Raw genomic sequence first — 25079 nt, forward strand, 5'->3', positions numbered from 1 at the left:
TGATGTTCCAAATGATCATTTATTGTATTTTTTCAGTGCCATTCAGAAATTATTACAAACAAATCTCTAATATTTTTATTTATGAAAACACAAGCCCACAGTAATATTACTTATATTTTAAATGAAATTAAAATGATGCATTTGGTGACTCAATAGTGTGGAGAATTTGAATTATGCAGTTAAGTTAATTCAAGCAAAACAGCAGAGTTTTAAAAAAATTGTTGCTTAGATTGTGTGGTCTTTTCATATTGTGCATAGTAAGCGCTGCTCACAACAGTTTAAAAGTGTTATTTATTACCACAGACTAAGGACAGAGCAAAAAGTATTGAAACTTGCGGTTCAAATTGAGACAGTGTTCCTAAGATAGAAATCTAACGAGACCCTCAGCTTGTGGCTCTGTTTTCTTCCATGTCAGTATACTTGTCATTGTGCTAAGGTCTCAAAGAACCTGTTTAAAACTGTAGGATCCTACTCCCAAATTAACTCGAGTTAAAAAAACAAAAGAAAGTGATACACTTGGTGTTGCATGCTGCTGACTCTTGAGTAAGAACATTTTTCTTGAACGGTTTAGAGCAGAATTGATATCACTACTGTCTTTCTTCCCTGAAAACCATTCCTACTTCATTATTAAACAATATGATTAAAGGTAAGACAGCAAACAGGCTTCTAAACTACTACTGGAAGAAAAGAAACAAAACTAATTTCTGCTGGTCAGAATTAAACTATATGTTATTTTTTTTACCAATAAGGCTGGAAAAAGAATTTGCACAGAATTTTTAATGAACCAAGTATTTGTTCACATCTTCAAACACATTTTTTTCTTCCACAATTTGTAGTAACCTAAAAAAATCCTCAATTCACAAAGAAAACAATTTTTAGGAAGTTTGTAAAAATTACACATCAATAGGAATTAATATTCAGAAGTGCACTGGAAATGCATTGGGGGATAATGCAGTTGCTGTTTGATGTGAGAAACCAATATTAAAAGATGCTAGAAATATTTAAAGAAATTGTATTACATAATAATTGATAATTAAAAAGTTGGTAAAAGATAGTACTATGAGTAGACAACCACCACATAACCAAAATGTCCTTTGAAACAACATTTTTTTCTCTATTTTTCTATTAGTTTTCTATTTCCCTAGTTTTTTTTCTATTCATTCTTCCCCTATTTCTAGACATGCAAGAGACCATAGTTCAGACACTCACACTTCACACAGCATTCCTGTTCAAGGAATTCAGCACATGCTCCTGAAGATTAGTTTCATTACTTTGAACACAATTCAGAAAAATATTTCTGATTTTCTTAAGATGATTATAGAAATATTTACACAAGACTTATTTTTTTTTTTACATTAAAATATTTTTTTTGTGGGCTTTGGCTATATTGCATAGGCTATTTATATATCCAGATAGTCATATATATTTAAAATATTTGGTTTTTTTAATGTAAACAGATGGTTAGCAAAATAAAAGGGAGTTTGTCAGCATTTTAGTGAATTTCTGCACAAATTCTCCAGATATGAAAGGATACAGCTTTATATATTAGTACCTATTTTCCTTCTTTAAAGAACGGTTCCAGGAACCACAATTACAGTTGGTACATAACTTATAGGAAAGACTAATCCCTTTGAAGTCAACGCAATTTTAGTGACACTTAAGATAATCAAGGCTACAGAAAGAAGCAAAACCAGCAATACATCAGATTTTATGGGGAGAGCATCTGGCATGCTCAGCTGCTGTAGAAAAGAACCTGAAGCTATGGAAAGGACCTTTTCTGGAGGTAGCCTTGGATTTGGTCATGACTCCTGGGGATTACTCATGTTAATGGCAGTGACATTGACTCAGGAGGCACTGCAGGCTGTTGTTGACAGCAGATCTAGCTGCATTTCCAAAGACATCTTTAAAAAAACCTTTTCTTGATATCAGACTCAGAAACCTGTCACCCATTTCTTCTGAGGTAAGTTAGTCTGGATACACAATTGAAAGTTTCTTTTCCATTTTATAGAGTGGAAGGTTCACAGACAACTCTTAAACTTTTCACTAACCTGTCTGTCAAAGCCAAAGAAGCAAAATTTGCGGGAAAACTACTGATTTGGTGGTCTAGCAAAAAAAACCTAGTTCCTCCCTATAACTCTATTTTATTTACACTGAAGCAATATTGGTTATGCTATGGTTACTATACATATGATACAGAAGTAAAATGAGATAGAAGTTATATTTCAGTATTTTGTTCCTTCAGATCATATTTTAAGACACGTTAAGGTATTATTAGAGTAACAGAGTCAAGTAGAGCTGTTTTTGTTGGAAAATAAAAGCCAGATTTAATTAAGTTTATAGACTCATAAAGACTTTTTCAATTAATACATTCAAATAAACTTTCAAAATATCAATGCAAAATACATTGACATATGAAATAAAAATTCTCTACATTGCTTATTAGCAAATCTATATTGCTTCCAAGTGTTTTTTTCTTTTCAGGAAGACTTCAGCTACCAGTGTCAGTAATACAATACTTGCTATTGCCTCTTCATATCACAAAGCTTCTAAGATTTTCTTTTCTTATCAGTATTTGAAACGAGAATTGGCATGGTGTATTATAGCCCTCTTAATATAACCTGACACTGGCAATTTAAATGGGAGTCATAGTTTGGCACAAAAATCTGACTAAGAGTTCCTGGTTGTCATTGAAGTCCTTTTAGATTTAAGCAAAGCTGTAAGCAATGGAGAAAGGATGAAGCCAACATCTTCCTGGGTGACAGTGTCAACGTGGCAGCACCAGCTGTGACGAATCGCTGGTCATGCTCCTCACCATGACAGTAACAGCATGGCAGGCTGTGGCAGAGTGTTTGTTTACTGAGAACTTCAGAAAGCAATGGAAGTGTATTATGTTTATATAATTATTATTTATAACTATTGTTGGTGATGGGAGAAATGGTTGAAAGTGCTGTTTTGTAGCGCTTCTTGAATTACATGCAAAGTAAAATGATGCATTTGAAAGTGCTTATTTAGTCTTGAGTTGACTAATTATTAACTACATTCTTTTCCTCTCTTGTCAGTGAGGGGCTATTAACCAAAATCTGCTCATTGTGAGAGATCGCTCAGCTGCACAGTATTTTAACATGCTTTTGTACAACATTAATTCATGCTGGAACTGTGTGCACGCAAGGATCCCCTCTCACTGCTCTCCTTGGTCATCAGAAATCTCTCCAAAAATACTAGAGTCTGTTTATACACTTGCAGTGCTAGGTGGAGAGAAAGAAATAAATTTAAAGCTAACTTCTACTTGACCTCAAAATGGGGCACCCTTCGGAGATCCTCACATAAGTAGGAATCCCTGAAATTTTAGCGCTATTTCTTAGTTATAAATAATAACAATATTCTTGATGGGTGGCAGCTAATGAGTGTCGGTGCAAATGGCGATTTCAGCAGGAAGGGGTGCCGGCAGAGGCCTTACTGACTGGAGTACTGCACGGTGCTGTACTTTGTCACTCGCCTCCGGGAGGTGCCTGGAGACGCTGTGCCCATTCCCTGGCCAAGGTGACAGTCAGCACTGAGCATCTGACCCGTGCTGCTCAGGCCGCCCAGATTTGCTCCCCCTAGACTTGTTCCTCCCAGGCTGCTCATCCCAGACCCTGACACTACTCTCTCGGTGACCACCACATTGTGGGCATTCGATAACTCTGAGGGAATATTTATTAGGCTGCCCGGCATTCCGGAGGCAGGCCTGAACACCCTTTCTGTCACTACCACGTTTGACCCATCTACCAAATCAGGAATGCTGAGAGATGCCGGAAGTCGTGAGTTAGGTGCAATGACTCTTTCCGTGACGATAACGTTGGAGCCCTCTGTGAGATCGGGGATATCTAGCATGCCACGCAAATCAGAGGCAGACGCAGGCCCGACAACCCTCTCTGTCACAACGACGTTGGATGCGCGCAGAGGGTCAACGGAAAAAGAGGGGGAGCTGGAGGTGTAGGTCTCGGTCACTGTCATGTTGCCGTGGAGCAAGGGATCCGGCATAGGCCTTGGGGGCTGTATGGTTGCACCAGATGTGTAGGTGTTTTCGGTAACAACTGTTGTAGTGCCAACTGGGGCAGGCATAGGTGCACTTCCATTGACAACGATGGTGGTACCAGGTGGCGGGAGGTTTAGATCACTCTCAGGGCTGGGGAAGGCAACGTTGACGCCTGGCCAGGGTGGGTTGACATCAGGGAAAGGTTCAATCTCTTTGCCCAGACAGATCTCTGCTAGGGTCTTAAATTTTGGTCCTAATGTATCCAAATATGTTTCATCTGTATCTTCTCCAATAAAGCTGCAGCAACCCACGGAGCCAACAGGAGTACCAACTCCTTCATGATCATAAATCAATAGGCAGTCATTTGCTGGCCGACCTTCATCTTCATCTGCATACACAAATGCTTTCTGTAGTTTGCAAAAACAAAAAAAAGAAAAGAAAAAAAAAAGAACAGAAGAACAGAATTCATTTCGTCAGGTTTTTAACCATGAATACTCAAACCACAGTAAAGTTTCCCTAACCACAGTAAGGCCCAGCTGACTTGAAACATAGGACATCAACAGGACAGACTATACCATCAACATTTTTTAACCTTGAAATAACTTCATTAAAATATTACTGTGTTTTATTCTTGTTTCTGCCAGCATGTAGCATCTCAAATTTGGTCTGTCACCAGTGGTTCTGTCTGTGGGGCAAAAGGGACAGGCAAAGAGATGCCTTCTTTGGGCAGCAGTTTCTGAACAAAATGGTAGGAAGAGGAGTGGAGCAGGGTGGCGAGGGGAGCAGTGGAGAGACCAGGATTGAGGAGATGGGATGGAAGATGGTCACAGTGAGGGAGACTTGGTGAGTGCAGAGGGTAGTCCATTTTGAGGAAGAAGGAAATCGCCAGCTGGAGATGATGTTGGGGATCCTGGAGTGGTCATTACAGAGAGATCAGGCAGGAAAGAGGAGAATTTAAAACAAGTGCAGCATGAGGTTGAAGGAAGCAGGAAAGGGTGGAAGGGGAGGCCTGGGAGGGAGAGTCAGAGAGTTTGGGGATTGAGATGGTCCAGGAGGATAACAGGAGTAATATGTGGAGGCCTATGGCCAGCAGACAATTAATACATAGGGCTCCAGGCGAAGGCAGGAAGATTGCAGTCTGGGAGAAATCCATGCTCAGGATGTCAGTGGAGGAGAGAACAGACTGCTCTGTTCTCTCCTCTACTAAACCTTGTTTAGATTTTGAAATATAGCAATCCTTATATCTTAATTGATATTTTGGTGACAGGCAATTATAATATTTATGCCTCACAGTTCATGCATATGAATAAAAATATAGCCCATGAAACCATTAATCATGTAAATTCCATACTATTTTTTTAATCCCATATGTAAAGGCTAATTAAGGTGTTGCCAATTGAAAAAACTGCATATCAGTGTCACTGGCAGTTCACAAGTCTTTTAGGGAGCAGAAAGGGCAATAAAAATAAGGAAGAATGGATGTTTAAAGTTCTTTAAGGATTAAAATGACTTCATCAAACAAGCTGTACAGGAAGTAGGAGGGAACAATTTCACGAAGATATTATATATTTATACACTGAAACAGGTGGAAAATACATAAATTTGGTTGCTACTTATGAAGCTGAAATCATTTAATTGCTTCCTAGTCATACCTGCAGTGTACAAATTTTACAAAATTTGTAATTTTAAAAAATTTTACAATAAGACTGTTGAGTAATCAATCTACTATGGCAGCAGCTCTAAGACAGTACTACTACTAGTGTTGTAACTTCCTGTCAGTGTGGTCAACTTTGCTCTCACAGCAGAATTATATAATGGAAGTTTCAATTTGAGTAGAATTAATTTGGATTTCCACCATGTAACCTGTGGAGGAGAATCTAACAGAAAGTATGCTCACAGATGTAACTCAAAGCAAACAACTAATTACCTCAGAGAAATAGTTGTCTAAGAAGGCCATGTTCACTCCTCCTTCTCGATACTCTTTTATTGTTCCTCCAATTGACCCTTTTGCTTCCCCTGTTCCAGAAATTCCTCCAGCTGTTCCGTAGCCTGTACCAGTGCCGTAGCCAACCCCTGTAGTTTCTTCAACACCAGAAGCTACTACTCCTCCTCCTCCATATGTGTTATTATATATTTCTGAAAACAGAAAAAGTTATCCTTCCTGTGCTTTGTGAAAATGTACACACAATTTTTCAGTTGCTTTTATAAATGCTGTAAGGAAACTACTGAGTTTCTGATGGTATTTTAAATCAATTTCAGTCACAGGTACGTGCATAAGTACCAAACATTTAAACTGCAGTAATAATTACATACATATTAACAGATACCTAAGCCTTTGATTTTATTCCTGGCTAGGCAGCATGTGCACATGTGTTTTAGAAAATCAGTGATTTATTTCTATTATTGGCTGGAAAGATTATTCTGTCTAGTGTATATATATGCTGTCATGGGATTTGTGTTAGAAAATCAGATAATTATGGATATTTATGAAAATACATAAATATATATTTATGATCACATAAGCATAGAAATTTTTTTCCCTTACACACTTAGAAAATAAAGAGCTTTGTAAATCCTAGAAAATAAAGAGTTTTGTAACTCCTTTCACATTTTCTAGTAGTGAGATTTTTTAGGGGAGAACAACAATGGATCATAATAACCACCAGTTTAAAATCCAGAATGAAAATGGTCTTTACAATAAGTTATAAAGTAATACTTACAGGATTTTATCTTCTCCAGATTTTTTTAATACATGATAATAAGGAAATAGTTTTCTTAATTATCAGCACATATTATAATAAAAGAATTGCGTGCAGTAACCTTGACTATGGTTACACTAGGAAACAGGCTAAATTATATATTTTTTTCATTTTTATGAAATGAGAAATATGAGAACATTTTTGTATAATAGTCAGCAGAGAAGTTGTCTCGCAGAGTAACATTTCTTCCTGTCAGAAGCTAGTGAAAATGGATCTGTGCCAGCATGCTTCCTTCCTCTTCTGAAGTAAGGAATTGGGGAGAAAGTGGCACTGCACAGCTTGGCTTATTCACTATGATCACTGACTTCCTAGAGGAACTTTATCTCAGAAGCATAAATTTACTATGCTATGTTCCAGCTTGTCTAGGTTAACACACCTAGACAGTCAGTAATTAACTAGCTATTTGACGTGCTCCCTTATGGGAAGCAGAGCCTGGAATCTGGGAAGAACTGAACCTTTTACCCAAGTTATGAAAGAAATATTCTTATTCTGGCTCAAGATTGATTTCTGGTGTCTTGAAAAGACCCTCCATTCAGTATCTGCACTGATAAAAAAAAAATGCCTGGGATTTGAAAGCCTTGGCAGATATTTCAAAGTAAGTGTAGTTTGCTGAAATGAATCTGCTCAAAAGCTCAAACCCCAGATTCTTAATTCATACTGGAGGTCCTACCAGCATTAGTTTGACTATGTGCAGATGTAAGATTGGAAGAGTTGGGTTATAGTTAGGAAACCAAAGGACTTCATGGATCAGAAGGCATGAGGTTCTGAAAGATAGATTTATGACAGCATAAAATAAAAGATTTAAGGATCTGCTTACCAGAAGGTTCACCAAAATCACCTCCTGCTGCTGTTGTTGGGGCAAGAATGTGCGAGACATCCTGGAAAACAACATTTTGACTCCTTGAATGATTACCTTGAAATTCCCATATGAAGAACAAGACTTTGTGAATTATGTTAAGGAATTAGCAGTCCAAACTGTTAATGACAGTTATTCATTATCACCATCTCCATTAACAAACAAAACGAAACAAAAAAAGAGACTACAAGGTTTTTCCTTGTCAACACGAACAATGATCAGTGAAGATGATTTGTGTTCCCTTCTCCTAAACTTGCGCTGAAGAAGCTTGTTAGTTATTGTTTCATTGTAAGTGAACATAAGGAATAGTAACACCAAGCTGTTGTGCCAAGCTAACTGAGCACAACTTTAAACACATAAACTCCATCAGCGAATGTAATTAAGAATCACCTGTCATATCTGCCTGGCAATTATTGACAATGCTAGACTTGTTTTAGATGACACAGTGCTACTATAGTCAAATGCAGCCTTCTCTCTAAATATGAATTTCTTCTGATTTTAGAAACATGGGATGTACTGACCCTGTCTTCAGGCTGTGCACCTTCTATTCCCCATGGATGAATTGCCCCTTCTGTGCATTCAGGTACAGGTTCAAATCCAGTTCCAACTCCACCTGCAGCGCCAGGTCCACAGCCACAACAGTCGCTCATTGACATCAAAATTGGTATCACTTAACAGGAAAGGAACAGGAAACAAGGATTTAGTACATCTTATTTAGTACAGAAATAGCTGCTTTCCCCAGAGGGCAGGTGCTGATGAACTTTTGAAAATATGCCTTTAAAATGTTTCTAACCAAGCAGCCTGTAAGTCTGGCTTTCAGAATCATTAGCTGCTTATGGGGATGCATGTATTTAGAAATTCAGAATAATTTGTACCTTTAGTTATAGCAGAGCAACACAGGGGTAGGTGGGGCTGTTACTCCAAATTTATGCTTGTGCACCTGGGAATAGACTTTGATCTATCTCAGCTGAACCAATATAAATTGCGTACATATGAAAATTAAACATACAGGACAAGTCTTGCTATGTATAGCATTCAGTGCTATTCTTCCCTGATGTATAAGCATACATTTGTCTCTTCAAGTATAGTAATTGAAAAGTAATACACGTTAGTAATTACAGAAATATGCGAATCAGTGGAGAATCCACCCACTACAGTGATCTTTGGCTAAGGCTCCAGTTGCAATTTTCACATCACGTATGCATAATGTTTGATTTGAAAACGCAGTAGGGGCAAATCCCAAGCCCTAGTTTCACCAAATCTTTATGTAGAGTGAGTCAGGTTTCCCAGAGTGCGGTATTATACTTAGTAGTTTAAAGAACTCAGTGCTGGAAATTGCAGAATGCTGTAATGGCCAGCATCAAAAACACTGCTTATTTTAGAAAGGCAATGCAATATTAATTCATAGAATCATAGAATGGCTTGGGTTGGAAGAAATCTTAAACACCATTTCGTTCCAACCTCTCTGCCATGGACAGTGACACTTTCCACTTACCAGATTGCTCAAAGACCCATCCAGCCCAGCCTTGAACGTTTCCAGGCATAGGGCATCCACAACTTCTCTGGGCAATATGTGCCCCTGACTCATCACCCTCACAGTAAAGAATTTCTTCCTAAACTTACTCTCTTTCAGTTTAAATCCATTGCTCCTTGTCCTGGCACTACCTGCCCTTGTAAAAAGTCCCTCTCCAGGTCTTTTTCAGTCCCCCTTTAGGTACTGGAAGGCTGCCCTAAGGTTTCCTTTGGAACCTTCTCTTCTCCAGGCTGAACAGTCCCAACTCTCTCAGCCTGTCTTCATAGGAGAGTTGCTCCAGCCCTCTGATTACTTGAACATCAAAGTGAAATGAAAATGGGAAGGGGCTATACCATGTACGAAGTGCTGCCTCATGCTGCATGACTAAGGACATATTTACTCCAGGCTACCAGGGGAGATTTCCAAAGGCAGAGACAGTCTGTCCTGTAAGATAAACCATCTGGGGACTACAAACTGAACAGCCTTTTGAAGCTTCAAGATTTTGTGTTTGTTTGTTCCTACTAAACAAAGATCAAAACCCAAACAAAACACCCCTCCTCAAAAAATCAGTGGAAAACCCCTCAGTTTCCTCAAGTTTTGTAGTCAGTATTTCTTCAATGGGAAATTTTGGATGTTGATTACTTGATGCCCAGGCCATGAAAGAAGGTTGATCACCTATGATTGTGGTGGTCTGAGAAATAATTGCTTATATAAATTCTAACTTGAATCCATGAAGCTCATAATTCTTTATGAATGCTAGGACAAATGAATTAATGTTCTGTTTTGATCCTGTTATCATAAATGCGACTTGTTTTTTATTAGATGCAATGTTTGGAAGGAGTAGCCAAAAGTTTCAAAATCTGAGATGATTTACTGTTCCACTACTGAAATCTGGCTTTGAGTTCAAAGGAATCTTGTTCTTTAGATCCTTTCATACCCAATTTGGAGCTGATAGTTGCACATTTCTTCTAGTAGTGTAATGGAAGTACAAACTGCAAAATGTAAGTGACAGGATAGCTCTGTCTAAGAATTCGATAACAGGTCTTAGAAAGGAAATGGTTAATTTTGAATGAAAAATGTAGGTATGTATAACATAAAATATATAGAAATTCTTTTAATTTAAAAGACCATTTTTTTCTCTGTCAAATGGCCAATACAAGCCCATGGATTAACAGTCAACTGAAAAAGCAACCTCATTTTAGACAAATTAAAAATTCGTCTTTAGACGAATTAAAAATTCTATTTACACTATTTAGAAAAGTAATAAAATTGTTTTCTTAATTTTATACTTACAAACAAATATTAATCCACCAAGAAACATCAGGCCAATGGCAGCACCGCTAAGTGTGGTATTTGATTGGTAGTCTCTGCCATAATTTTCATTTCCAGCATAGCCGTCATCAGTGGAGGCAGTATATCCTTCCTCACCTCCATCGTATCCATCAGTATAACCCTGCCAGTCTGTGTGGTCCTCAAAATCTCCTCCAGGTCTAGTCTGACCACCATGATCACCACCACCTTGTTGTCCTCCCTCTTCCCAGCCTCCTCCACCAGTGCCACCACCACCACCACCAGTACTTCCACCACCACCACCAGCGCCACCACCACCGCCACCAGCACCACCACCGCCACCAGCACCACCACCACCGATGATAATTATTCTTGTGGCCCCGCTGGTGCAGTAATTCCGACTATCACACTGGCAAGCTTGCACAGGAATGATATGTGGTCTAGCGCAGCGTCGGCCTTGGTTATCTCTCACAACGACATAGATCCTATAAAGGTAAAAGTCTATGTTCTGGCCCACTAGTTCTGCAGAGGAATCTTGGAGGGGGAAAAAAAAAGAAGAGAAAAATATTTAGATGAATGTATTGACTTAAATGTTCTACAAATCTATACTACTTGTGTGTTATATTCATAGAACAGAATGAAACAAACTGTTCCCTTTCTAAGCACCTCAATTACTTACGCATCTAGAGTACTTATGCAAAGCTGAAACATATGATAGTCATCTATGCCTGGGTTTTTTTGTGGAAAACCTGAGCCAAATCAGTCTAGTTATCACTTTTACACTTGAGAAATACAAAAGGGGAAAGTGAAATTTTTTATTTCCACTGCTGCTTTTCCTGAATTTTATTTGCACGATGGTAAATATAAAAGTTGAAAGTTTTATGCATTTCTTTTTCCTCTCTCAAGGAGCTCATATATGTTTTTCAAAAAGTTTTTCAGTAGGTTTAGAATATTTAAAACTACATATTTGCAACTGTTGAGGACAGGTAGGAGACTCAAGAATACTCGCAATTCTGATATTTGCCATTTCATGTAGTCTTCTATGTAAACAGTAAGTTATGCAAATTCTGTCAATTAGTAATGCATGAGATTTGATGAACTCATTAGTTTGTCATGTCCTATTGAAGGAAACTGCATAGCTTCACTGGACACTGACTAAACCAATTTTCTTTAAAATACGAGTAGGTGTGATTGCTGCAATAAATTACAAAAGTTGTAATCTTAATTTGCCATTTTCATATGCCTCTCATAAAAGTAAAGCTCTGCTAACTATACACTTCATATTCTAACACAAATGTGAGAGTTTTTTCGTATGCTTACGATTTTTTAGATAACATAGAAATAAAAAAGTATCAAATTACTCCTTTTGATTTACCTCATTATGTTTAGACCAGTAAAGGCTCTTGTCATAGTTATACTCAAAGTACAGATTTGCTGCTCTATTTTTATCAGTAATTTTTCAGTTTCCTTTAAATGATAACACATGTAATAATTCTGATTCTAGTTGTAACATGATTTGTAGATATATGTATGCATGCATATGTTCGAATTTGGAGTAACTTCTTAGATTCATATTTAACTGAGATTTGAATAGATTCTAGTAAGTGTTTTGTTTTTTAATAAAATAACATCCTAGTCAGATATCTTAGATAAGAGCTTATTCCTGTGATTTATTCTGTTATAAAATGTAGGTTAATTTACCATTTATTCGCCTGATAATCCATGTAGTCTGAGGTTCACCATGTATGCTGAATGTAAAGGGAGTAGCATAGAGATCACCATCCCTATGCTTTGCTGAGATAATCACCGATGGGGAATGCATACATACTTTCCTCATTTCAGTATTAATAGTTGGGCAGTTGGCATTGATGCCATCTATTGAAAGCACAACTGTGCCAGTAGCAGTATATCGAGGAACCCCTGTAAAAATAAGATATTTGTAGTCAGGAGGGAATACTGACACTATAAATAATGCAGTTAGGGTTGGAAAACTAGAAACAGGAAAAACACTGAGAGAAATCTGGAACAGAAAGAGTTTATTTTGCAAAACTTAATCTCTTTTCTTACCTCGGGTGATAGCCAGGACCTCTGCTTGGTACTGCCCATTGACTACATAGACTGAATCCCGGTTAATAACTTTGTTCAGTGTGATTTCACCAGTGTTTTGATTGATTCTGAACCAGGCAGCTGGATCACGTCCTATACTATATCTGTGTTTGGTGAAGTGAAAATACTCAGCATTATGCTATGAATATAGGTGTTACATATTTATATTCCAGATGAAACTTGGCACTTTGGAACACTTTTCTTTAGGCTATGCTAAGTCCTATTGCATTTCACCCAGTTCAAGCAAAATCCACACAGACTCCAAAAGATGTAGACTAGAAAAGTAATTAGGAATAAAGCAAATGCATAGAAGCCCATTTTAGTTTGAAAGTGGCATCATAGTCCAAAAGTAAAATTTTTTTTGATCCTGTAAACCTTAACTAGAACCATTGTTGACATCAATGTTTAAATCCACAGCCCTTCCTGTAACACTATACATTTGTATTTGCTGACACATTTCTCTGTTTTATGAATTTTTTTTCAAATATTTTTAAATAGGCTGTATTTATTTCTACATACACTGTAAAGCAAATTATGGTCCCACTTATTATCGTTGATTTCAAGAGAAATAAGTGTAAATATTTTTTTAACTGTAGAATGAACTGGTAGTGACATCTTCTATTCTGATTGGATAATATTGACCATTATTGGGATTTTTTGCCTGCTTTTTTCAAGATGCTAAAGAATTCCCTATTTGTAGCAAAAGTTTCAAGAAAACACATTCTTAGGCTGAGTAAGAAACCCCCCCTGTTCTAATTTATTCGAGTTACAGCCTGTTAGAGAAATGATATTTTCTTTGTCTTGTACATAAGGCTAAGGAAAGTAGTCAGGAAAGAAAAGCAATTATAGCACAAAAAATGGGCTATATACTATTCTATAATAATATAGAATATAATACTATATAATATATAATATGATACCATATAATACTATTCTATTGCTATTTTTTCTATTGCTAATCAATAAACATTGTTTTTTAAAGCATCCTTTAAAATACCTATTCCTCATCCTATTGAAATCTCAAAAGAATTATTCCATCCAGGAAGTTAAGCAGAGCAGAGCTTACACAACATTTGATGCAATAGTTCTAGTGTCCTCATCCATGGCTGTGTACGTTCCTACAACATAATTTGCTCTTGCACCTTCTGCCAGGGAAAACACAACTGAAGATGGATGAAATTTTGGTGGTTCAATCAAATTTTTCACTTCTACTGTGAGGGGTGTTCCAAATATTTGGTACTCATGTGCAACAGAGTGGTGGAAGGCAGCTACGTTCCTGACACCAATCATCAGTGAGTGAGTTCGGATATGTTCAAAATCCAGCTCCTAAAAGGTAAACCACAGAGAACTAGATAGTACATAAAAGCTCCTTTAATATTTTAAAAATATTTTTTATTATAAGTGGTTGAGTGACAGTGTTTTTACTGCCTGTTTAATTCTGTTACAATTAATTAAAATTTTAAGATGACTATTTCAAGAGCTGAATCACAGTATTTTTCCATACCTTAATTACTCTAAGGATTCCTTGATTTGTAGCTCGATCTGTAACAATTTCAAAACAGTTATCTTCATTACCGGATATAAAGAAAAACTCTGCTAACCAATTGTCTGTAAACTCTTCGTCAGCATCCAGAGCTTGTATTCGTAGCAGTTCTGAACTGAGTGAATTTTCTGAAATACTTGCTGAAAACTGAAATGACAGATAAATACCTATTAGCAAATATTAATATATATATAATGTGAGGAAAACACAGCTGTCTGAAGAGGTTCTTTTGAAAGCTGTTCTTTCAAAAGCACAGTCCATGCCAATACAATAAAAAAAAAGTCTTCTGGGCAAATTGTGATTATTGTTACAGATTTGAAAAACTCTATCAGCTCAAAGGCAGAGGCATCATAGAGTAAAAGGATTTGTGCTTTCCATAAGAAATGATCTTCCAAAAATTGGGTTAATCTACATAATCTGGCCGTATTGCAGGGGTCTGGGCACCTGAATGACAGGATTTCTCTGAATACAAAGAAGTCAGTCCTGACAGTGTCTGGATTGACATCTCTGAATACAAAAATAACCTATGTGTATGTTACCAGAATTGGTGCACAAGTCATGGATTGTATTTTGAGCTTGCTTCAAGGGAACAACCATGTTATTCCAGTGGACCATGTAATTGTGAAAGTTCTCTATGGGTTAGTAAGGGCCCTGTTATCAACGGGGCTTTTAAACAGGGTTTTAAATCAGTGTTGCTGCTTTTGTTATTGGAAACTTACAGAGCTTTGAGCAAGAGTTGGAAAGTTGTCGTTAACATCAATAACTTTCACGTTACAGCTACAAACGGATGACATTCCATCTGCAGCCCCATCCCGGTCTGATGCCTTCACAACAAGAGTGTAGCTACTATGTTGCTGTCACAAAAAGAGAAATGGGTATGTTAGAAGACCATCTGTGCCTCTTATAAATAACTCATGCTTGCTACTATTTCCTAATGCAGGACTTAGACATTTTATTGTAACACATTGAAACCATGCATTTCTCCATTAATATTTGTAAAAACCACAACCTTTCTCTTCTATTTTTTTTCTCACTCTCATGGCACATTTACATCACCATGTATCATGTTATTTAGCTTTGGAAGGGGAAATGTTACCTCTCTGTCAAGATAATTTGCAAGATGGAGTTCTCCTGTGTATTTATTCATAATGAACATGGGTGGACCAGAAGGTTCCTGACTCTCTATCTTGAAGGCAATTTTAGAATTCAAGTGGTTAGGTTCATCTGCATCTGTTGCAATGATTTTCATCACCAGTGTGTCTAAAAAAAAAAAAAATAATAATAGAAAAAACCCAATAGAAAATCTCTTGAGTTCCTGCAAACAACTCATCAAGACAGTGCTAAAATTTAGTGTGTGAAAATGATAGAAGACTATCTAATCCTTGACATTTACAAAGAAAACCAGAAGTTTAGTTTTGTAATACTGATTCTGACAATGTTAATGATTTTAAATGAACTAAAAATCAAGGTCAGAAGGAATGCAGATGTTCACTGAACTTCTTTAAATCACCATAGGGAATATGAAAATACAGCAAGTACTGAGCTTGTAGACATTATTATAAGAAATTTCCATAGCTTTAAATGAGAATTTCTAGAAAGAAGAAAATGAGTGTTAGGCACCATTGCGTCAGTGCTATTTGCATGTCTAATGTTGATTGCTGTACTTTTGGCAAAAAAGAGCCATTTTAATAGCTTAAATATGGAATTATTAAGTAATAATCCTCTGCAACTACAAACACAGAGGCTGCAAGTACAAATATTTGAAAGAGAAAAATGGGGAAAAATGTGTTTTACATACCCTCAAAGGAAATAAGTGTAATGATATTTTTATTCTAATGAGAAGGAATGAAATAATTTATTTTACATTTTCACATCTGAAGGAATTTGCATGATGGTATGGTTAGAAACTGGAACATTCAACACTCGTGTGGGAGGAAAGGGAGAAGGAAGCATTGCTGTTTAATTTATAGCAATTAGCTCAGGCCCTGGCTCAAAGAGCACTTGCAGAAGCATCTGCTGCTCCCTCCTCTGCAGTGGCCCTGACCAATATATGTCATTGCCTAAGAAAAGCAGAAAGAGCACCCCAGGTTTATATTAACTGTATTCTGTGAGGTTCACTAGCAATATTGTAAAAGGCATAACATAGTTACTTACTGTCCATGCTGCTCTCTTCAACAGATCCTGTAAATACAGTTTGTGCAAATACAGGAGCATTATCATTTATATCCAGAACTCTGACTCGAAGTTCGAGAGGTGGTTCCAAATCTACACCCGTCACTGAGTGTTTAGCAAAGCAACGTATCTAAATAAAAAGATTTACTTGTTTTAAAACCAAAAGGTAAGTAAGCAAAGTAGCAATCTGAAACAAACGAATTTGCTGTCTTTTGCTCTCTTTGCCCCAGCCTGGATCCATAATTATAAAGGTAAAAAAAAAAAGACAGTACTTACAACAAAAACTGGTGTTATTTCTCTATCCACTACTGATGTTATATTAATTTCTCCTGTTCTTGGGTTAACAACAAATATTCCATAGGGTGCACGATCAATTCCAACTCCAGAGATGCTGTATGTGATTGGATTGTCTTCTTCACAATCTGATCGGATCTGCAGTAACAGACAATAATAATTTATACCAGTTTACTGAGGACACCTGCAGGGTTTTTTCTCCTATTCTTAGTTCCTGTAAAAAATTCTATATAACTTCAGTTTCTCAACCATTTATTACAAGTTGACACAGAATCAATAGAAGGGTCTTTTACAAAACGTTAACCTAGAGATCCATCTCCCCTTAAGGGCTGGGTAGGCTTTCTATTTCTCCTAAATCTGTCAGGGAGGTGGAGAGAGAAATCTCCAAAGGCGTCACACTGTGGTTGGACCTCCGTAAGGGCATGGTCACGGTGAGCGAACAGAAGGATATTTTCTTTTTTCTGTTTCCCACAAGTCATGTACTATCTTTGAACTTCTGCTCAGGGGTTTTCAGGAGGAGAGAGAAAGAAGAAAAATGTCATGATCTAGAACAAAGACACTGGTTAGAGCTGCCTGGGGAGTAGACTCATGGCAATGTTCTAGGAAGCCTCTGGTCACTCCTCAGCAGCCACACAGCTTCACTTTATGAGACTGTCTCAGCAGAGCTGGGAATATTGCATCATCTTTCTTTTATTCTACATTCCTTGCTTTGACTACTCTAAGCATATATATTTTTACATCCCTCTGCTTTTATCAGCCTGTCTTCGGAAGAACTTCCTTGTCAGTGAATACTTGTGGGTTTTTTTCTACTTACTCTGGCAATTGGATTCCTCTTGGAATTATCTTCTCCTTCTCTACAAGCTGCAGCAAATTTGATCCACTCACGTTTTTGTCTTCTAAAGGTTTTCCATCTTGCCGTTCCGTTTTCATCCCATTCTTTTACCTTTGACAGAGAGTTCCAGTATCATATGACCTCAATCCATTTTAAATAAGTACAGACAATTATAATTTCCAACAGTAAGGAGAAAAGAGATTTTTGTAGACCATGTGCTTTTTTACGTCTGCGAGTCCGAAACTCTATGACTGTACATGTTTATTTTAAAATTACTCATTTGTATGAGATACTCATTTAGATTTAGGTGAGTTTCTCTTGAGAGGCTGAGCAGGTTATTACCTGCAGCTGTTTAATATTTAAATATGTTTTCAATCTTCAGGTTCAGAAGCATCTTAGTTCGGTATTTTCCAAATGATTTTTTTCATTGTTACATTTAAATTAATCAGAAAAACAGTTTCTCAAGCAATATGTATTACCTCTACATGAAATCCTGTGCTGAAATCCAAGAGTACCTGCAAGAACAATAATAAGATTGTCATGTAAAAATGCAAGGCAAAATGCAGCAAGCAAAACCCAACTGTAAGACGTTGCTATACTGCAGGCCTGGAGCAGTACTTTTCTTCAAGCCTATTGCAATAGCTTATCTAGACATTAGCTACAAGGTTTCCACAAATGACTCGGTGAAATTCAATTATTTCTATATCCAGCACTTGAATTCCTTGACAGTTAAGACCTTCAAAATCCATTCTGTCTTTCAAGACAGAACTTTGAGTTTGAATGGGTACACCAGAGAAGTTTTCAAGCTATACCTTCATCAAAATAAAGCTTTCACACAGATTTTTAACACCTTAGCTGAAGAGGGAAGTGGTTGCAAGAGTTGTTACCAAACTGTCTAGGAAACTAGAGAAGTATTTATCCTAAATAATTTATTCTTTTTTTGTTATTTTTTTTCTTATTTACTAAGTCCACAATAAACCTGGAGTACTTAATTGTGTAATTTAACCAAAAAGAATGAAAATGTATTCTTGGAACTTCCCAGTGAGATTGAAGAGATTTAATGTAAGATGGAAACCCACCTGCAGTTTTCAGGCAGATTTCCCTGGAGTACAGTAGATTTTGATTTGAGACCTAACTATGCAACTAGTCTTGAGTAAATAAAGGTGGCAGGATCAGATGCAGTATGTAATTACTTTAAAATTAAAATTTAAATGAGAGAAGCCTCAATTTCTTGATTAGCACAATTTAAAAGAAGGCACAGTTTAATTAACTTTATTCCTAAATAGGGTGTGAAAATGAAGTTCGCTTGGTGAATGTACTTCTTCAGAGCATCTCTTTCGGGTTTAAGATCTTCTTCTGCTTTCTTCAGACAATAAAGGGTGAAGAATGTGGGATTTGCAGGACTGGCTGCTTGTTTCATTCATCATTGGAAGAAACAAAATATCCAGGTGCCTCAAAAAGTATTGCAGTGTTTCTCTTTTCTCAACAAATTTTAACGGCTGCAGATATGAGTATTTCACTTCCTTATAATTTCCAATAGATTTTTGTTTTGGTTTGGTTTGGCTGCTTTTTATCTGATATGTTTTATCTGTGGGGTTTTATGTCAGTTACACTTGGATAAAATCGGTGACAATCTTTTATCCTATCATTACATCATGGGACTTTCCTCACTTCAAATTTATTGAGTTTTACTGGCAAGGCTGGAACATGGACACAGAATGTTTTCCACTTACTTCATGTTAAGACAACTTCTTACATGCAACAGAAGAATGAACAGCAGTTTCACCTCCTTCCTCTCTCTCTCTTTTCCCCATTTACCTTTATGCTGCAAGAGTTTACCATCTGTCATTTACAAAACAATGTTTCCAATGATTTGGTTTTGCCCAAAGCATTCCCTGAAACCGTGGCCTACAACAGATGCCCTAATCTGCTTCTGAATGAAGGAGTTTAGACTGTGGATTTGCCCATTTGATGTGCATATAGCTTGAAATTTATTGGACTCCACAGAGTAAGGATTTTTTCCTTGTTTGTTTGAGCAAGCTATTGACATAAATGGTTAAGAAAAGTACTCTGCAGGAAAATCACTACAATATGTTCATGTTGTGCTAAAAGCATCAATGCATCCTCTAATTGACATTGAGTTTATGACTATTTAAATCTTCAGCTTCAGAATAGGATTCAAATTCATGTGCAGCCATTCCTCATCTCAGAAGGGACAATATCAGACTCCATGTGAACAGCAGGGTTTGTTTGCCCCAGTGGGAGCTCAGTCCTCTTCTTTTATAATCCCCCTTGGAGCCTGGGGAACATGGAAGAGTCAAAGGGGCAGACTACACTAGAGAACCTGAGTGATGAGGTCCACCAGAAATAACACTAATCGAACATCTCTTATCAGTCTATCCCACAGGCAGGGCCTCCTTTGGTGAGCACAATGAAATCCTCTCCACCCTTAGGCTGAAATCCCTTCTGGCATGCACACAATTGTCTTGACCTGGCAAAGTATGGGTATACACCTGCCAGTGCAATGTTAGTGAATCTTGTCTGCTGTCTGTGTCCTATGGCCTACCCTGTTACTTAGCAGTGAGACTAATACCTCACACCCAACCACATCACTCTCATACTCTGAAAAACTATTCTGAGTTTTTCTGAAATAAGAATTATGCCTGTAAAGAATTCTATTACTTAAGGACATGAATATTCATAAACCTCTTGATTCCAGCCTATAGGGAGTTCTGTTTTCAAGCAGTGAAAAATACATATTTTACACTGCAGTCTCATCCTTTGTTTTTGAGCACCTGTAATGGGAATGTCAGGAATTTCTCCATTGGTGATGCTGTGGATTGTAAATTTAGTCCCTGTATTTCCACAGTTGTCCTGTGATAGCTAAGGAAAACCCCATTCTGCTACTTGTTGGTAATGGAAGATCTTGAATTCAGAGTCCTTAGTACAGTTTGTGTTATTATTTGAAATGGCTGATCTGATGAGCTTGATGTCTGTGTTTGATATGTCTCTCTGTTATGGCTGTTGTATAGGAAGGAGGGCAGGCAGACATCAGACAAAGATGTCTAGTTCACCTGAACAATTTTGAAATTGCATTTATCCAACTTGATCCAGGGATAGATGTTCCTCTGCCTCCCCAGCTAATGCCTTCCAGTTCTTCACTGTCACCAGCAGTTAGAAGGCTTCCCCTAACCCAGTTGTCTGTTTCTAATATTTTTTCTGGGATGCAAATATTTTTTTTCTAGTGCTATTTCCAGAAGATAAGTTCTGTCTCCTAGCAGCTAACTCCAGCAAATTTCTAGGTAGTTAAAAAAATTCCCTTCTAAACCAGTATCCAAGTACAGTACTTTCCATAGACACAGGGATAAACAATAATTAAAGCAATAGGAGCCACTGGAATGTGTGGGGTGCATCCTGAGGACCTTGGGGTAGGCAAGCTGGTCAGAATGATACCAAGATTTGCTGTCCTGTTAGTCTCTGAGAGACTGTGAAAAAAGGAAGCTGCAGAGAATCTAGAGGCTGGTTGCACAAGCTGTTTCTCTTTTGGGTTGGGAGATGTGCAGGCAGGAAACAAGTCTGTGGTTTCTGTCATTTGTACAGTGTCTGTCTGAAAGCTTGTCTTTTATTGTAGTGATACCTGGACCTTGTGTCCAAAGTGGCAACTTAGAGCCACACTGGAGTTATTCTGGATTTATTCTGATGTACCTGGAGACAGAATTAGGGCCACAGGATGTGTATGGTTCTTCGCACCTTCAAAGCAATTTACAAACAAGAATTAACTAATCATTAATTGAGTACCAAGCAATATCATATGTAATTATGGAATCCTCCCTCCTCCACCTACTCAAATCTAAATGACTGAACACACCTTTAACATCTTCCCAGCATTATTCATATGGGATCTGCTTCTCTCTCTTTGAAGTCAACAGTGGCATTGTTGTTGGCCTGGATGGGAGGAGTGCTGAGAACTCACACGTATTGTGTTAGTCATCAGGCTGCAGTGGTAGCTCTGGTACTGTCAGCATTTTGGGACTTTTACATCTTTCTTACTCATCCACAGCCCTGACTAGAAAAGGGTTGCAATAATGAACCCTTCCCTTTATTCATTCTACATCTCTTTAAAAAGTGATACATCAATGCATATGAAATAATGAGAAGCAGAGTTCAAATGTAAGACAAACACTCATATTTTAAAAATATGCAATTTGATCACTTTTTAATTGAAACATGGTTTTCTTTTTCTATACTTTGCCTTTTCATATGTCACTAATGAATGTAGTTTATCCAATTTGATCACTTTTTAATTGAACACGATTTTCTTTTTCTATACTTTGCCTTTTCATATGTCACTAATGAATGTACTTCATCCAATTTAAAGGGGAAGATTTTCTAGATGATTTTTCTGGCCTTTTGTTTTCTGATTCAGAGGAGGTAAGGTGTTTCCTGTGTTAGCAATACTTTGAATTTCACCCAGGATGGAGAACCCATTACTATTTCAAGAGTTGTGAGAGGAATTATTCAGGAATTATGACAATGCTCGTGTCAGGCTGAAGAATATACTTTGAAGTTTGATTTATTTTAAAATAAGTTTATTCAAAGAACTGAACACTTTGGGAAAGATTCCACTGAGATTGTTTCTGTTGTCCTATTGTTATCTTTTATTGTATGTAGATACATTTCCATAGAGTAACTGAGCTTAACCATTAGAAAAATGAACAGAAAAGTAATTTCAATATAGGGTGTATGCCATTATCATTAAAATTTGAGTTTTTCAAATTAGTCATGCTAAGTGCCCTTAATAAACCTCCCCAATAAAATCTGAATTCTGATATGACTTTGAGTGTTCTGGCTGCAAATGCATGTTTGCTTAACGGCCATTTTACTCAGGAATGTAAAACTACAGGCTTAAGTACCTAGTCTTAGGTGATAATTCCTGCATCTGGAATTGCTTTAGTTTCTATTTCTACAATAAAATTTTTGGCAGAAGAACCTATAGGTTCCTGATTCAATTCTGGCAGATGTTTCATATGAATATACATGGAGAGGATTTAGCTCCTGACTATTTTTATGTGCAACCAAGTTATTAGTATGATGCGTAACCATAGCCTAACAACCAGGGGGGGGAAAAAATAAGCATAGATAACACATGGGAAAATGTATCCAGACAAAAGTGCATAAGAGATGTGGTGAATTTAAAATTATTGGCTGTCACATGAGAGCTGGCAGGAGAAGAGTCATACCCGATCAAACAGGTTATTTCCATAAAACGTGTCTGTGCTGGTATCACAAACAGAACTCCCTTACTCATGAGAATAATGCCTTTGAAGTCACATGAACAAGGGTTGCAGAATCAGTCCCACCAATGGTGAAATCCATAGAGAAAATTATTTGTTTCAGGGCTGGTAAGTTTCCTTTTTTTTTTTTTTGACAATGCAGTAGTGTGCTAAAATATGTATAACTTCATGGTAATTTTATTTGATGCAACTTATTAACAATATACTAACCAGATGCACCATTCAGACAGGTGATTTTCATGAAAAATTAGTCAAGCTGAAAGTCAAAATCCTTTCTCAGAATACACTAACACTGGATACATAAATTTATAATTTATATCTCTACATTATCATTATAATTTAATGATCTCTACAGTTTGTCTGCCACCTTTCTATAAAGTGCTGAAAGATGCTATTAAGCTGCACAGGCCATCATGAGCATTGCTGGGCAGAGCAACGCATAACAAGAACAAGGCTTTCCTCTGGGTTGTAGAAGTTCAAATATTTGATAGTCATCAAAACACAATGGCATTTTTCAGAATCCCTCCTTTTTTCTCACCCAACACCTACCGTCCATCACTCACAATTGTAACAATAATACACTGAAAGAAAGAAAATGGCTCCAGAGTTGCTGAGAGGAGTAAAGCAGTAAAATCTCTTTTGAATGGACAGATCTTAGATGCAACACAGTCAAACTTTTTGAACCTCGACACACTGGGAGTGTGCATCACCAGGTAACTGAGTAAAATGAGTAGTTACTAGTGCTACATGAAAATCCGGAAGTGTGAGTGTGGTGTGCAACAGGCCAGTCTCAGACACCTCTGTGCTGCCTTGAACAAGCAGAAACTTATCCGAACCATAACTTGCTTTTGCCAAGTTTTGCCCTTGTTTGCTTGGCAGCTACTCTGTGTTAGTTCTACTTTACTGATTGCAGAGCTGTCACCTAAAATTAATAGATTGCATTTTCCAAATGGTTTTAGGATTTTTTATTCTATAACACAAACTTTTTCTCAGACTACAACATTTCTAGAAAAGTCAGTAATGAGAAGTTAACAAACATTTACCCTTACTAATACACTGTGTAAAATGTAAAATTGCATGAAAACCACAGGGCATAACTATAGTAGAAATCTCACTCTTCTCAATCTTCAGGGCCTTAAACCTCTACCTAATTTCAAAAGGTCAGCACAGATGAGTAAAATTAATCCACACAAAAATCAGATTGCAGGAACAGTAGGGCACCCATAGCCCTTTTAAGTCCCTTCTGGGTAATTTCCATGCCTTGATGAGCACATTGAACAACTATGCCACTTGACCATAGCCACAACTTTCCTTTTACAGTGAGAAAAACAAACCCAAAGAGTAACACTTTCATCACGCACTCACTTGCTCAGCACATGGCGGCTCAGACACTAATGCACTACAACACAGGAACCCTTTGCAATGTGAAATAATAGGCCAAGTCTTGATTTTTTCTCAACTGAGATCTTCACTAAATTTTGTCATTTTTTTCTCTCAAATATAGCTGTAGGATTTGGTCAGCTCTGAAACAATCTTGCTAACGAGTTTAGAAAAAAGAGATTTGAATATTTTAGAAAAAGATATTTCCTCAACTGATAAAAAAGTAAAGACACAGAACCAAATTGTATCCAAACATTAAATTTTTTGTAATGACGAGCATTTTATTAATAATTGTGACCCCTAAATAGTAGCCACAGAAAACATTTGCCTGAAATGTCATACCGTAAACATAGAAAGTCACATCTTGAACATCAACAGATTGCCAATAGTCTAAAAAGAAACATTTGTCAGTATTTAATGAAAAGCTAATTTAATTCTATAGAATGTTCAGAGGGGCTGTTTAGAATGAGCAGAGCTTTGATTTTTATGGTAAATTTCACAAGATATTTTTGGGGAATAGTTTACACCGTAAAATGTAATCGTCTGCTGAGACCAAACTACTGTAGTCACAGAATTTACAAATAATATTTTAAATTCTGACTTACCAACAAAAGGAACAGAAAAGCAGCTGTTCGGTGAGGGAGCCAATCCATGGCATCTGACTTCTCAGAAACAAGTCCAACTGAGTTGTGGTTACAAGCCTGTTCCTGTACCCCTCCCCCCCCAGCTCTTTTGACTATTTAGAAAGACGCTCCGTATATGTCCTTATACTCGGCCCTTCAAGGTGTCTCTGCCTCCCTCTGAGGGAAGAACTGAAGATGCTGTATAACAGAGTGTCTTTCCCCACCCCAAAATCCTGGGCTGGTCTCACCTGAAACGCTTGACAACATCATTATTGCTTGCAGGTAAAAGCTAGGAGACACACCTAAATTCTTATTGCACTGAAACCCTTTGTTGGATACGAGAAGGTACATTTTAAAAACAGAAGGCAAGCTTTGCTGAGAAGATACCGAGTGATTTAT

General features: G+C 37.3%; 1 protein-coding gene across 1 annotated transcript; it reads right to left on the reverse strand.

The window, feature by feature from the left end:
* Positions 1 to 24865, reverse strand: LOC121665167 (desmoglein-1-like). Its single transcript, XM_042029110.1, has 16 exons — positions 24663 to 24865; positions 17863 to 17898; positions 17366 to 17494; positions 16534 to 16689; positions 16240 to 16387; positions 15182 to 15345; positions 14805 to 14939; positions 14047 to 14232; positions 13609 to 13868; positions 12504 to 12646; positions 12138 to 12356; positions 10440 to 10970; positions 8155 to 8303; positions 7595 to 7655; positions 5946 to 6154; positions 1 to 4425 (listed from the first exon to the last, which is right to left on the reverse strand). Exons 1-16 carry the CDS (start codon positions 24708 to 24710, stop codon positions 3454 to 3456), a joined length of 3546 nt encoding a protein of 1181 aa, XP_041885044.1. The 5' UTR covers positions 24711 to 24865; the 3' UTR covers positions 1 to 3453.
* Positions 24866 to 25079: the final 214 nt, after the last annotated feature.

Source organism: Corvus kubaryi, unplaced genomic scaffold (assembly GCF_017639235.1).
Source record: "Corvus kubaryi isolate FWS band 111438036 unplaced genomic scaffold, C.kubaryi_AGA036_p1.0 37312, whole genome shotgun sequence".
Lineage (NCBI taxonomy): Eukaryota > Metazoa > Chordata > Aves > Passeriformes > Corvidae > Corvus > Corvus kubaryi.